Source organism: Mytilus californianus, unplaced genomic scaffold (genome assembly GCF_021869535.1).
Source record: "Mytilus californianus isolate M0D057914Y unplaced genomic scaffold, xbMytCali1.0.p SCAF_5, whole genome shotgun sequence".
In the NCBI taxonomy this organism is placed as follows: domain Eukaryota; kingdom Metazoa; phylum Mollusca; class Bivalvia; order Mytilida; family Mytilidae; genus Mytilus; species Mytilus californianus.
The window spans coordinates 82,742,595-82,759,082 of NW_026262701.1; the positions used below are offsets into that span (position 1 = coordinate 82,742,595).

Sequence of the window (16,488 nt, forward strand, 5' to 3'; positions counted from 1 at the left end):
TTAGTAAACAAAAAATGATAATGATTTGAAAACAGGATTTTTTTTCTGTATGGGTAGTTGAGGAATATGCCACCCTCTGAAAGGTTTTTATGCTTTTTTGTACTAATGCTTCAATCCCAACTCCTAATGGTTTATACTATTATATTGAAGTGAATCCTAATATGCAGATTTGCTCATGCACAAAATGTTTTCTTTTGTAGACTTATGCCCTTAGAACTAAGACATGTTTACCATGTTGAAACTTACCATTCCAACATCCTCTTACATATCATTTATTGTATATATTTTAAACTTGGTACATTTCCAAATGTGCATATGGGTATAATGTTGTGGTTCATTAGTTTATTTTGAAGAAAAAATCTCTTCTTAACTGCAAATTTTTTACCCATTTCAGAACCAAAATTTGTTTCAGCAGTCCTTCTTGCATTGATATAGTTGAAAGGATCAAACAAGATATGGTCTTTAGTAATAATAATACGGATCTGAAATTATTATGATTAAAGATGATATACCACTCTTACCAGAATACTATCTATTTGAATACTATTTGATGTTGATGATGATGATGATGATGGCTGCTTAATGTCCAGCAGCAAATTAAATGCATATTCAAGACGAGAACATGTTATTGTAATATGAATATTTACCCTGCTTTATACTAGACCAACATGTTGAGTTGTATTTTTTACCTGCTAGTTCCCAATGTAACAGTCCGCAGGAAGACTTGTCACCCTACCAGGACACATTGTTCTGACTCCAAGTCAACCAGTCTTTGCTCTTACTCCTTAATGCTATTATTTGAGATTATTACACCTATTTTTTTGTTAATTTCAGGTTTATGCTTGGCCATTACTGGAGACATTATTCTCAGAAGTTCTAACAAGAGATGAATGGTTGATGTTATTTGACAATGTGTTCTCTAACCACCCCTCCTTCCTGTTGATGGTGGTTGTAGCCTATGCCATGTCAGCCAGAGGTCCTCTCATGCAGTGTATAGAATTAGATGATTTTAAAGTAAGTTTATATCAATTGTCATTTTAATAAAAGATGTGAAGTATATGTCAATGATACAGCAACCCAAAAACAAAAATGATCAAAAGACATCTTTAGAGCAACATACAGTCTTTGACATTAGACTAGTTTCTATACAATATGTCAAGCTCTATATCATCCCAAATCTATAAAATTGTTTATAAATTCAACAAAAACAATGGAAGATCTGCCATTAACACCCAATCTCCAAATGACAAACAAATATTAGAGATAATGTCAGTATTTTTTTGGGGGTAATATTATATGAGAAAATATCTCTTATGTATAGAGTATGTATAAACCAAGGAAGCTTACCGGGTACTGCATTTACTTAAACAATGAAAACACTTAGATTGCTATGAAGGATCAAGTCTCATATCGTTTATATTTATTTGAAAGTATAAACTTGTTTATTGAAAGATAAATGCAGCAGTGGCATAGGAGTAGACTGAAAAAGGGGAGGGGGGCAAACTCATGAAAGTGACAAGCAACATTTTTCTTTGAGTTCAATGTATCTTTTGTCTAGTTTTGAAAAATGGTTAAATTACCTTATACGGTAATGATAATGTACTGCCACATTTTGAAAATGTAGAAACTTACAATCTTTTCCATTGTTCTATTTCAGTATTTTTACCACCATAGAAATGCAGTAGATATTAAACATGTGATCAAGGAAGCCTACAGACTGATGGAATCTACACCTAAAGACATACATCCTGAGAAGACATTGGAAGACTTTAAACCTCTTACTGTAGGACAATATCCTGTCTTCAATAAATATCCTAAATTTATTGTGGATTATCAGGTAAATATATAAAAGAGACAAATAATTATAGATTATCTATGGTTTTGAAAATGAGAGGAAGTTTCTCTTCTACAATCACATCTAAGGTGTATCTCCCTGAGATGAAATGTAACCAAAAACCTTCCTTGAAATGAAAGACCATAGATAATCAGTTTATCTCTATTTTCCTATGCAACATCAGTGACGTTGGCTTATGACTTCATCATGATTATCACACAAAAAGATCAAAGCAAAAATTTAGAAAATAGTGAATGAAACAAAGTCATAACAGACATCTTTGGGTAGAAAGAAATGCATGGTGCAAAAAATCTTAATTTTTAAACTGTGTGTAAAAGATTATTTATTTACAAATTTTGCATGGTACCAAGAAAAAAATCAGCCAATAAAACAAATTATCAAGACATCATTTTGATACATGACTAGCATGGCACATACTTATATGTTGGTTTCAGATTCTATAACAAATTTGTTACTAATTGTCAACTTCTTACAACCAATTCTTCCTGCAGTTTAGACAGCTATTAATGAAAGAAGGTATTTTCAATCAAATCTTACTTTTCAAACCTCCGTAAATGTCAATAAGGTGGCACTGAATTACGAAAAGAGCATTGAAAGAATAGTACTTAATTTATAAACAGACCTTTCTTTTTTACTTCCCAAGGGAGAGAACTGCAACCCATTTTGCCTGTTATTTTATTTCATTGATAATAGGTTACATATCATGATAAAAATCTTGTGTTTATTAACTGCTTATAGGTACAAGAAAGAGAAAGGATAAGGCATGAAGAGATGGAATATATGAGACAAAAGTAAGTTAAACAAAAAGAAGGTTCTGTGTTATTGTCAATGAGATACTGGTAGAAACATGCCTGAAGCAAGAAAATTTGGTAACACTTATATTATTTTGTTGTAACCTTTCAAAAACAAGTACTCAACTTCCAAATTTCATTATAGTATTTATGAGTTTTAAAGAAAAGGCATTTCAAATAAGGAAAGAATAATAGGAGCTTAAGATACTGTGAATTCATTTTTCATGGGTACCAATTTTTCTAGATTAAGGAAAAATGGTATTTTTGTGAATGTTTGATTTTTTGGTTTTGCAATCATCTGCTGAATAGCCTATACAAAATGCGTACTTTGTTTAACATTTAAATTGTGGTTCTTGTTTACCTTTGAAATCCAGGAAAATTGATATCCCACGAATAATAATGAATCCACAGTAAATGGTTTTAGATTGAACAGTTGAACATTGAAATTACCGTTACAGTCAAACCTGAGTAAACTGGACCCTGAATAAACCGGTTTCCTGTCCATTGCGGCCAAAAATTAAAGTCCCATTTTTATACCTTCAAAGTCTTTGTTAAAATACCCTGTGTATCCTGAATTCCAAGGAACAATTTCTATAGCCAATGAACTTTCGCATGCAATATATCGGACGTCACAAGTCATTAATTTCCGGTCAAAACGGAAACCTGAATAAACCGGCCCACTTTCCAAACCAGCCCTTTTTCATAGTCCCTTAGTCGGCCGGTTTACACAGGTTTTACTGTATTTATAATTTCAGTTCTGATTGGATAATGTTTAAAAGTATTAAAAGGCTAGAATTTATGTTCTACCTGTCTTGAAATAAAGTTTAGTTGACAGCATTCCAACATGAAAGTTATTTCGCCCAACTATATATAGCCAATTGGCAAAGCATTAGAATTGTGTCTTAATTTTTATACTTAGCCAAAACCATGTTAACAAAGTATTATATATTTTGTCTTCATTATTTCAGACATTTGTCTTTGGAAATGCAGAAAGAAACACAGAAACGACAACAAGAGGAAGAAGCATGGTACAGACAACAACAGCTCCTCCTGGAGGCAGAGGATAAAAGAAGAAAACTTATCCAAGATGAGGAAGTGAAACTTGTAGATCAAAGAAAGAGGTAAAAAATAATGTTTATGCCCCCGCCATAGCGGAGGGAGGATTAAGTTTTACCCTTGTCCGAACGTACGTCCCAAAGTTGGTTTCCGTTCTCTAACTTTAGTTTGCCTCAACCAAATGTTATGAAACTTTTACACAATGCTTATTACCACAAAATACAGATCAAGTTTGAATTTTGGTGATGTCACTTTAACAGTTCTAGAGTTATGCCCCTTTTCAAATGGAAAAATTGCTAATTTTTTTGTTTCTGTTCTCTTACTTAAGTTAGCCTCAACCAAATTACCACAAAACTCAAATCAAGTACAAATTTGGGTAGTGTCACTTTTATCGTTCTTCAGTTATATGCCTTTATAACTTTATATGATATGCAAGCAGGGGCATCATCTGTGTCCCATGGACACATTCCCCATTTATTTACATGTTTTATTTCTACTGGTCTGTTCAGATTAAATTAGGGGCCTCGATGGCAGAGTGGTCTAAGTAGTACATCTACTGTATCACAAGCCTGTCAACACAGTGGTTGTGAGTTTGAACTTGCACGTGGCAGGTGTGTTCGACTCCTATCTCACTTGACTAGGATTATCAGTTTTCCTGTTGAAGATCAGTGGTTCTCTCCTGGCACTCAGCTTCCTCCACCAATAAGAAATGGCCCCATTAACATAGGCAATAGTGCTGAGTGGCGTTTAACACCAAAAACCAATCAATCAATCAGATTAAATTCTGTCTAGAGCTATTTAAAGGATAAAATGCTCATTGTTGAAGGCCATACAGTGACCAATAGTTGTTAATTTCTGTGTCATTTGGTCTCTTGTGGATTGTTGTCTCATTGGCAATCATACCACATCTTATTTTTATATGGAGTATTCAATAAAAGTCATTCAAAAGTGGTTAAGATTGCTGCAAATTTTATTTTATTATTTACTTGTTTCCTCTAAACATTTTATCAGTGGTAATCATCTAGCCCCAAATTCAATGTTGTTTATGTGTACACAGTTATTTTAGTCACTTGCTAAATATTTTGTACAGTCCACTCCTTAAGATAAGTGTTAATTTCAGTAATAGTTCAAGGGGCGTCTGTGGATGAGTGGTCTAAAGATTCCATGTACCGCATCACTAGCCTGTCAACACTGAGGTTGTGAGTTTGAATCCCGTACATGGCAGGTGCATTCGACTCCAATCTTAATTGACTAGAATTGTTAGTTTTCCTGACGAAGCTAGTGGTTCACTATGGCCACTCTGGCTTCCTCCACCAATAAAAACTGAGCACCACAATATAGCCACTAGTGCATAAAGTGGCGTTTAACACCATCAATCAGTCAATTAATCATTAACGATTCAAATGACTTTTGTTGTTTTCAGATTGTATGCCATGAACAGAGAAGTGAAATTAAAAGAACTACAATTATTAGATGCAGCAAGAAGAAAGTTTTTACATTTCCAGAAACAACAAAGAGAATCTGAACTGAAGAGACTTGATGATGAGGTTCAAAGAAAGGTAGGAAAGACTAGATATCATTGAGATGGGAGCCATCTCTGTGGGCCCCGTTGTGAATAATGTGTGGTAAAAAATTTGTATCTTTATCATTGGACATGGGGAAAAATTTGTATCTTTATCATTGGACATGGGGTTGTCAACTGAAACCGAAGTTTATGACCTTGACCTTTGACCTAGGAAGTTGTACATAAACTATGACACACCCTCTGATGTTGGTTTATATATAAGTCAAGTATAAACTTTGAAATCATAACGGTTCTCAAGATATAGAGCGGACACAATCTTTACCATAGGACATGGGGTTGTCAACTAAAACCAAATTTTTTTACCTTGACCTTTGAACTAGGAAGTTGTACATACATTATGACACACCCTCTGGTGTTGGTCAATATACATGTCAAGTATAAACTTTGAAATCATAACGGTTCTCTAGATATAGAGTGGACACAATTTCTTACAGACAGACGGACGGATGGACAGACTGATCACTATAGGGCGTCCACCATTCGGAGGGGCCCTAGTTTCGGCGGGGCCCTAATAAAAATCAAAGCTTTGGTCTGTTAAATATATACTGTGGATTCATAAATATTCGTGGGATACCAATTTTTGTTAATTTCGTGGGTAAAGATAAACCACAAATTTGGATGTTCAATGATGTTTCAAGAAGAAATATATTGGTGTACTTGGTTACTTGTATCTCGTAAAACAAACTCTGGACAATCCATCTTTTATGGATACCCTTACTTAGATAATTTTCGTCAACTTCAGGTTGATTTTGAAGCTTGACCAGACTATAAAGCATATAAACTTTAGGAATTTTGACTCAGAAAATGGCAGCAAATATTTGTTTTCAATTGTATAGGCAGCAGCTTGATTTCTTTTATGTTACAAGTTCAGGTTAATTTGTTTAAAACCTTCAAATGCATTAGACAATCTTGTAGCATCATAGAAGAATATTAAATTTCTTTGATTTTTCTTTAGTAAAAGTGATAAAACTGACATTAAGTACATAATTGCTCCAATGGAGCTTTAGCTGGGTGAAGTCATATTAAAAAAAGGGGAACAAAATTATGACAAATAAAAAGTAGGTAATGCCATAATTCCTTGATTTTTTTATTCACTAGGTTATGAAAAGATGATTTTGATAACACATAATTGCTAAGATACGGTGAAATAAACTTTTACTGTGATTGTGCTCTTCTGATATTTTCAGGCCTTACAAAGAGACCAAGAAACAGAAACAGCTATGGAAGAGGCAGAAATTAGAAACTTAGAATTACAATTACAAAAGAAAATGTTTGAACAGGTATGGGAAACTTAAAATTGCAATTACAATTACAAGTGTTTAGATTGGTATGGAAAACTTACAATTAAAAATGAAACAGTTTGAAAATGTAGGGGAGTTGTTCGAATAGTGACATCTTTTGAATATTTTATTATAGCTTGATTATTCTATAAGAAAACTGTTTTTGATGGAATACCAATGGAAATAGTATTCCCCGCATCACCTTTTATGTATAGTTCTGTAAACTTTGGGTGCCCAGACTTTATGATGTCCTTATCTATCAAAACAGTAATCTATAATACAACCAAGGTTAATCCTCATCTTTTGACTTTTGACCTTCGACCTATTAAATCACAATCAGTATTCAGATATAACCTGTAATTTTCTAATGTTTTTTTCAAAAAGAAATATTTTAGAATTTTTTTTTTTAATTTTTAGTGCATCACGTCTCAAACTATATATTGAAAAACTCATAAACCGCTTTTCTTCCCACAAAAAACTAAAATTGGTGTCGACAAGTGTTGATATTTTTCCTTAGGCTGTTTCAGAATTAAATGCATGGGGGTATTGGATACACTTTTTTAAGAAGCAGACCACCCATAAAATAAAATTTTGAATTTTTACTTATAATTCTGACAAAATTTTAAGGAAAATGCAACCACACATTTTTAATTAATTTGAATGCCTCCCATCCCCCACTCATTAAATTTTGGGACAGCCCTTACAAAGGAGAATGAAGTATATGATTAGAATTATTTTTGATTTCTCTGCAGGATTTATTTAGAGAATTTGCTACATCATCTCATCATCTAAGAACTGAACAAGATATGCATCGTAAACAGGCTGAGCTAGAGGAAAGAATACAGGAAAAATTGAGGGATGCAGAAAGAGAAAGGCAAATGGAAATTAGAAAGGTTTGATATTTTGGTTATTTTAACCAGATTAAACATTGTTTATCAACACACATGAAAATGAATAAATCTACATTAATTTGTGTTTTATGACATTAAAGATCAAACTGTAGTACACACTTACAATTTTTTTTTATTTTGTTGCTGCATCTGAAATTTTAAACAACTTTTTCTCAAAGCAACCACAAGATGAAAAGTAATTGTTGTAAAGTTTAATGATAATATGATACACATAAAGGAAATTATTTAAAGAACTACTAGGAAAATCAGTGTATGTTATATGCTGTACTGTAAATCATGTTAACCAACAAATTTTCATTTGGAACCAAGTGTTTTTTAAAATTTGCATAGATATCTTCATAAATTGAAATTTCAATATGTACATAACTTTTATGGTTTAGCAAGTTCAAATTTGTACATAGTTGTGTTATTTACTGATAAGGCTTGAACCCCCCCCCAAAAAAAAAAAATGGTAACAGAAACAATTTTGAATTACATTTACTTATCATTAAAGTTATATAGATATTATCAGATGTTTTAAAATGACATCTTTCTTTCTGTATTTTCATTGTAATTTTTTGTAGTAATGAAGTCCTTAAATTTTAGCTATATTTTTTCTTTATTTACAGACCTTACAAGATGGTTTAGCAAAATCATCACAACAGAATATTGAAGCTTGGGCTTCAAATGAGTATGAGTCTAGACGTAGGCTGCAGGATCTAGAAAGAGAGACAATGTCATTACAAGTAAGTTATTGAAATCATTTTTTTATTACTTAAAATTTACATTTTATGAAAACTCATTGGAAATTTTGAAATCACTGGTAAATGTATTAATTTTTTGGAAACATCAAGTCAAGTCTATTTTTTTTCATGAAAATGTGAGCTACTTTTCTGTCAAATTTTTCACACAAAAATTAACAAATACATCACAATGAATAACTATTTTAAAATTGAATTTTATATTTTTCCTTTTGTAAACAATTTGTGTACCAGTACATTTATTGATGTGAAAATATTAGATGATGTTTTGAATATGTATCACTTACTTCATGATTTTGTGATTTACTTCATCCAAGTTATATCTTTAGTTGCATTTTGGTCAGAATATCCCTTCTAAGAATGTTCATTTCTTGCTACCAGTGTAAAGTGTTTTCTTTTAATGTGATTTTTTTAAGTAGACAAAAAAGAAAAATTGAAAGCAAAGTATTTTATAATTTATTGTTTTATTATCTTCATTTTGAAGCTTGCCAAGAGGAATGCAGAAAATAGGTCATTAGAGAAAGAAGTGCAGGATTTAATGACAAAAGTTCAGGATAGAAAGGTAAATAAACAGTCTTCCTGTAGTATATTTACAGCTATCTTGCTTGAACATGAACCAAGTATTCATCATTCATCATTCTTTTGATATTAGGGTGTTGAAAGAGCTACTTAAATTATAGCTGTTGAAGTTTTTAAATTAATTAAGTTAAACAATGGTCTATTTAAAGTGAAGTTCCCTAAAGCAAGCAGTTTCACACAAACAATTTTGATGTATCAGCAATAATTAAAAATACAATCTTTCTGTGCCATATACCAGGAAAATAAATTTGTGTCTAATTTCACTGTTTGCAGGAGACATTTTACCGCTAAATTTACCGTACACATTTTTTCCATTGTCATGGTTATGAAACAAGCACTTTGAGCTTGATGAAGATTAGATTGTTTGTTAAACAAAGCTGACACAAAAATAATCACATATACATGTACTGATATATATTTGGTCACTTGGAAGAAAGTTGGTTAGCATTTGAATGATCTCTGCTGCAAGTACAATTTGTGGAAACAGAAATCAACTATTTCTTAAAATCCTTTATCATATATAACAAAATATTAGAGTTATATATATGAGAGTGCTATTTATTCAGAAATTAAGAATATTGTTTTATAGAACCACATTTTTTTTTTATTTTAATAGAAGCAAACAGTTATCTCCCTTGTATGTGCAGTCCTACTTTACATGATAAACGTACATGTTATATGAACTAGAACTGTGAGTGAATTCACAAAAGGGTGCCCCTAAGTCCATCAAGTTAAGTCGGACTTGAGGGTACCTTTTTGTGAATTCATTCAATTATCTAATTCATATAATATTTACTTCATTAAATAACTTTTAATACATTTATAATTTATTATTAATCTTTAAGTCAAAAAGTCTACTTATGATTGATTGATTGTTGTTTTCATAACATTTAGTTAAATCATTTATGAATAAAAGGAAATTGTCTTCAATGTTTTATTATTTTTTGTTTTTTTATTTAGGATACAGAGACAGAAGTTGCTCACATGGAACTGTATGAACAGAAACAGGATGCAGCAGAAAGTGGCCAGAGACGATTAAGATTATTGGAAGAAGAGGGATATGTTGCACATGAGCATGGGAAATCTCTCACACAAGATGCCTTATATAATTTAAATAATAATAGTGAGTATGCCAGTGAAAGTCACTATCATCTTGTACAGATATTTGCACATTCAATCATATTCTCTACCATTTGCATCTAAAGGGTTGACTAGGGTATTGTAATATGGTCACCACAACTTCTCCCATCCAACGCTTAAACCCATTGTAAAGAGTGGAGTCCTTTTAGGTGTGCCTGATGTACACATTCACAGCCGCGTCTGGTTGGGTTGGACACAGTAGATTAGATTCCTTGTGTCAGCAGAGTGCCACACTCACGGCACATTAAAGATTCCTTGCCACAAACATTTAAGATGTCTGTCGGTGGCCAGTTTCAAGACAAGATTTCTGCCCCTACCCAACATAACATCTTTTTCCATTGGCAGTGTAAATTTTCTGCCCTTCATACATGACAACAAGCTTTGCAGAAACTACCTTTTAGACTTATTGTTAATTTGTTCATTTTGTAATAAGTAGTAACGTGTGAGCACTTTTTAAATCTGTTAGACAGTTACTTCCTGTTTGCTGATCATTTGAATTTTTCAATTTTTAAATGAACATTATCTTTTCTTCACTTATTTCTTCTACTGAACCAAACAGTTTCATATTTTGACAGCACAATTAGGGGTATGTTTAGCATGGTAACACATGGGAATTTTTGTTTGATTTTTAATTTTATTGCGAGAACTGCAGTAAAAACATTGACAAAAAAAAAACATAACATAACTGTTGATTGAAGTAATGATTAAGTTAGACAGGTATGATTTCAAACATATGTAAACAATTTCCCATGTTAGATATTCGAAAGAAAACAAGGGTCAAGTTGTTTTACGAAACAATTTATATATTTCAGGTACAAGACTTGGAAATACCACATTAAACAGCACAAAACAGTCAGATCTTTATCAGACTTTACAGACTACATCTAATTCTTCTGGAGGTAGGTAAATCTCAGTTCTGGCACTGGAGAAAATTTTTAATTAACGATTTTAAAGGTCAAGATCATATCAGCACTAAAAAGACTGAATTTTCAGGAAATTTCAGTCAGTTATTCATTCATGTTTCACCAAACTTATATAAATGCCCTTTGTTGAGGGTAAGATCTGTTGATTTTATTATCGTTAAGTCAATGTTTAATGTCATATTAACTATAAGTAGACTAAAATAGTAACTGTTTTGATGACAGGATAATTAGAGAGATTTTCCTCAACTAATTTAAAGGACTAAAAAAGTGTACCTAGGTTAGGGAAAATGAACTAGCCAAAAATATCTTTTTTACCTCAATTTTTTTGATAACCATATTCTAATTTTCAGTATGTCTGTTTCAGTGATATTCCTTTTGGACATTCAGTTAGAAATGTAATTTTTTTGGAATCTTTGATTGCAACTGAGACAAAGCACTTCTTTAATTTCATTTTTATTTGTGAATTGCTCAAAATATGAAATTGAAGTACATTTAACTATCCTTAAAAAAACCTTAACTGACAAATGAAATATTATACTCTATGTAACTTTAAAGACACAGGAATGAAACGGAAGATAGTGAAAAAAGTGGTTTTTTTTCCTACTTATGGCTCCAACATGTTCAAATCTGACCTGCCACCTTGGCTGGTTTGGTTGGTGACATTGCAACTTGATGTCTAATTTAATAGGACATGTTCCAAACCGAATATCAGATCTATTTAAAACTGTTTAGTTTGCTTAAAAGTGACCTAAGGTGTTTCCTACAGGAGCCCCCCCCCCCTACATCGATGACTGTTGGTACATTTTAAATTATTTTCGTTATTTTTCAGTTTCTTTAGAAAGAAGTGGTCGTGCTTTTGATGAGAAGGAAATAGCTCTATTAAATGAAGTCAGAAGATTAAGACAAAGACTTGCCTTAGAGAACAGATCAAAAAGGCCACCAGCTGTACCTTGTGAATAACCAAAAAAATTTAGTATCCGTCCAATGACCAAATCTTTGTCAAGCTAGATTATATTCTTGCATTTAATAAACAATACTGCCATAACATTTTATAATCAATTTCAGATAAGGAATAAAATCAAAGCTTTTAATCCCTTTGGAGATAAGGTTTATTTCAATCAGTCATGTTTATAAAAGGTGCTCTTGCTATATAAAGTATTAAGATTATTCTTAGACTAAAATAAAGTCTTAAGTTTTCTTATATGTGGTGGGTTAGGTTAGCATACAGTGAGTTAGATGTATTTTTAAGAAATATATTAGATACTATTGGGTTTACTAAGGTATGACATTGGCAGTTCCAGAACAGGGGTATGGGGTTAAAATTCATGATTTTTTTTATCCATCAACCACCCCCTCTTTTCCTTGCAATTTCTGGATCTGTGGCTTTATAATTATATTTATACATAAAAAGTTTCAAAGAATGAGTTTTTAGTAGTTTTTTTGTTAAAAACATTGATATGATAGATGTAGAACATTTGTAATAATGGATATTTTGAATTTTTAAAGACAAACGTGTACTTTACACCAAAAAATTTGAATATTTATATTAATTACCATTATAGTCTTGAATGGATTTAAAACAAAGGATGCCGATTTTTATGCCTGAAATACAATACAGGCACATATTGTTGTCTAATCTGTGGGCCTCTCCATCTATTCATCAGTCCTGTTCAGGTTAAAGTTTTGTATGGCTTAAGGTTGCTGACCATAAAGTTGTGGTTACATAAAATTGAAACTAAGTACAAATGTTCATTATAATGTGAGGTTTTTAAAATATATGCCAAATTAGGGTTTCACCATTCTCTGAACATGAAAATGTATTATTATTCTGGTTTTGACAAATATTTTATGAAAATGATATTACAGACTGGATTTGCATTTATTGGATGCCAAAGTTGCTCTCAAGTCTCTTTTCCAACAATTACATATTGTTTGGTCTTTGATAGGTAGCTGTCACATTGGCAAACATAACACATCCCCTTATCTTTATATGAAGACTGTCCTAATCTATGTAATATTGTATATAAGAATGGCTAGAATTCAACTGTAAGTTGCAACTGGTATATCATTGTAAATTGTCATTGATTGTAATAAATTGTACATAGAGTCTATTTATTGTATTAAAAGGAAATACAAATAAAGTTCTCTCAATTCAATTATAAGTGGAAGTCGTTTTGTCCGGGAGAAGGAATACCACATTATTGAAAAGCAACACAATTTTATGAATCTGTCATTGACTATTAATCAACCAATGATCCTACAGTCACAATATGTCCTTTCATGTTATTATTTTTACTTCAATTTAGATAGCTTTTAAAGATAATCTAAAATGATGTGAAGAGTTTTGAACGTGCAGAAGAAATTGAACATTTTTAATAAAATTGAGAATGGAGACAGGGACTGCTTTAAAGAGACAACAACCAGACCAAAGAGCATTAAACAGCCCAAGACCTCCAATGGGTCTTCTACACAGCGAGAAAATCCTGCACCAATAGGCGGGCTTCAGCTAGCCCCCAAACAATAATGTCTCACTAAACTCGAAACATATAAATGAATCAAAAATAAAAAAAACCATACAAGACTAACAAATACCAGATGTTCCTGACTTGAGATAGGCTAAAAAATGCAGCGGGGTTAAACATGTTTTGTGAGATTCTCAACCCTCCTCTAGCCAATGTAGAATAAACAAACCCACAGCAATACACACAGTAAAATTCAGTTTTAAAAGAAGTCCAACTCTGATGTGAGAATAGATAACAGAAGAAACTAAGCAAAATGACAATAATCAACATATATTAACAAAGGACTACTACCAGTTACTGACATGCCAGCTCCAGACCTCAATTATACTGATTGAAAGATTATGTCTTCATTATATGAAAATCAAGCACAATTCCTCCTGTTATGTAGTATCATACAATCATAGAATATACGATATAACATAACCTGTATCATGCCAACAACTGGTTTTAGAATAAATGTGTATATTTCCGATGCAAAGACCTTATGCGTAAATCAATATTAATTCCAAAAAATGCCATCTTTAATGACTTGACAACAGTATCGTAACTATATCCCTTCTAAATAAGTCTGTCTAAAGGTTTGGTTATCTTTTGAGGTGAATGACGACATTTTTGTGCTTTGTATAGAATTTTACCATAAAAGATGGAATGTGAAATATCTGAACGTATAAGATGTCTGTTAAGCATTCGTGGAGGACTTCAGAGGATTCAATAGCAAAATTCCAACACTTAGGTTTTCTTAAACGAACAAAACTGAGGTCCAAAGACTGTAAACACAATCATACATATTTAGCTGTCAAGTTGTGAGCCTTAGTGTTTTAAAGAAAAGGTAGCCACGTTCTCTTGACCATTAGTGTTTTCTTTTGCACCTCATAGGAGAAAATCTTACTACAGGCCGAACTGTGAAGGTGGTAAGATATTTTACCAAACTGACATGCAAGAGCTGCAACAAAGCTAGAGATGGTAGTAGAACAGAGCTAAAAGAAGATTGCATTCTTACAATATTATATAGTTTAATGGCTTTCAACATGAATTGGTTGATCATTGCAAAATTTTCTTGGTGTCTTAACATACCATAGACATGTTTACTTTGTCATATATTTTATATGGCCTCTATAGTACATGCATACCCAAATTTCTTAAAGGTTTTCTGATATACCTATTAGTTACACTAGCTATATTTATCAAAGGAGATTTGTGGTATATGTCAATTGAGACAGTAACACAATAACAACTAGAGGCTCCAAGGAGCATAAATTGCTCACCTGGGAATCAGCTTAATTTTTCCTCAGTAGCCACAAGGTATGCCACCCAATCAGCAGTAAATGAGGAAAATTTGTAGAGAGTCTCCTGATCATCATTCCTAAAAAGTTTGAAAAGATTTGGCATTGTTATTTCAGAGAAGAAATTTGAAATAAAATCAATCAGAATCAGGATGTGCCTCTGGCAGCAATGACAATGAAATGAGGAATTTGATTTTTGAGGATGATGAAAATTTTATTTCCTGTAGGCTTCAATGAAAACCTATTTGCCACTGTAGCCACCAGGCATGTCACCCAATCAGCACTAAATGAAGCTTTTTGTAGAAGATATCCCAGCCATCTATCCTATAAGGTTTTAAACGATTTTACCTTGAAGCTTTAAAGGAGACTTCATTTTTTATAAATTTGACCAATCAGAACTAATAATTGCTTCTGGTGACCATGCTTTTCCTCCAATCAGAAAGAAATGTGAAATTGTCATAGTCACCCTTCTAAACATTATTCCTTCAACATTTGGTTCAATTTGGCCTATGGTAACACAATTCTGAAGGTCTGTATTTATGTACTTGCATGATATTACTTAAAAGGCTGACATCCAGTTGAAATTAAACAAAAGAAATGGAAGTCTTTATTGGAGAAGGCACAAATGGTCAAATCGGTATACTTGGATTATTTAACCTGTTTATTTGGTATTTAAAAGTTTAATGTAGGTGCATAATTTAGGATTTTTTGCATCTAATATACTAAAATACTTGTTTGTACTCTGATTATAGAATGGACTTAAAGAGATATTTGTAAACTCTTAAAGACAAATTTTCTCAAAACAGCTCATTATGATGGGGCAAGGATTTGTATAGTACTATACAAATCCTTAGATGGCGGCTTATACTTTTGGATCTTAAAACAGTCATAAGCGTAAATTCGACTAAAAAAAATCCACAGATAGCTGTAAGATTGATCTATGAATAGGATTAGCTTGCACCTCTGCCCTCGGCAACAGTATTTTCACAAAATGGCAAATAATCTTATCGAAAAGACAGGCATGTTTTAGTTGACAATTTTGTCAAGAAAACGTATAAGATAGAAATATCTTATATATCATCTTGCTTCAAATTCCATTATTTCCATATATTAAGACTTACTCGATATGTCAATGTTATAACATTAAAAACTCACAGTAGCAAAATTGAAATATATGGGTCAAGTGAAGTACCTTTGTAATGAATCATAACAATAGATTAAGTGTGTTTGAATAACAACAAAAAGGCTTTATGCAACTAAAAATTCGTAAGGGTTCCGCGGAACCCAGTGTCTCGCCTACTTTTTCTGTTAATCGCAGGCTCAACAAAAATGAGGAAGTAAATCAATAAAAATATTCCTCTTGATACTGTCTTTTGATTGTAAGAAGCTTCTGTCCAAGTTTGGTAAAAATCCAGGATAGTTTATTATGAACCTATTAAACGTTTAAAAACTTTAACTGCAGACTGAATGTAATGTTAACTGGAAGAAAACAAAATTTCCTTCTGGATACTACCATTTGATCATAAACAAGCTTCTGTCCAAGTTTGGTACAAATCCAAAATAGTATAAGAAAGTTATTAAAATTTTAAAAACTTTAACCACAGAGTGAATGTGTTGTTTCCTGGCAGAAAATCTAAGTCCATTTAAAAGTAAAATACGGAAAAAATGGATTTATTTTTTTACAAAATGACCTTCTAGATACTAGCTTTTGATCATAAACAAGCTTCTGTCCAAGTTTGGTACAAATCCAGGATAGTTTAAGAAAGTTATTTAAATTTTAAAAACTTTAACCACAGAGTGAATGTGTTGTTTCCTGGCAGAAA

At 32.1% G+C, this 16,488-nt stretch overlaps 1 protein-coding gene across 1 annotated transcript in view; it reads left to right on the forward strand.

Annotated features, from left to right (window-relative positions):
- LOC127703185 (TBC1 domain family member 31-like) overlaps nt 1–13,001 on the forward strand; it is a 40,589-nt gene extending 27,588 nt beyond the window's left edge. The window contains exons 13-24 of the mRNA XM_052207714.1: nt 835–1,014; nt 1,658–1,837; nt 2,594–2,646; nt 3,615–3,767; nt 5,126–5,261; nt 6,475–6,567; nt 7,320–7,460; nt 8,087–8,203; nt 8,703–8,780; nt 9,758–9,920; nt 10,750–10,836; nt 11,690–13,001. Of these exons, the coding sequence (XP_052063674.1) occupies nt 835–1,014; nt 1,658–1,837; nt 2,594–2,646; nt 3,615–3,767; nt 5,126–5,261; nt 6,475–6,567; nt 7,320–7,460; nt 8,087–8,203; nt 8,703–8,780; nt 9,758–9,920; nt 10,750–10,836; nt 11,690–11,820 (1,512 nt within the window). The 3' untranslated portion in view covers nt 11,821–13,001. The remainder of the gene's footprint in view (nt 1–834; nt 1,015–1,657; nt 1,838–2,593; nt 2,647–3,614; nt 3,768–5,125; nt 5,262–6,474; nt 6,568–7,319; nt 7,461–8,086; nt 8,204–8,702; nt 8,781–9,757; nt 9,921–10,749; nt 10,837–11,689) is intronic.
- The last annotated feature ends 3,487 nt before the right edge of the window (nt 13,002–16,488 follow it).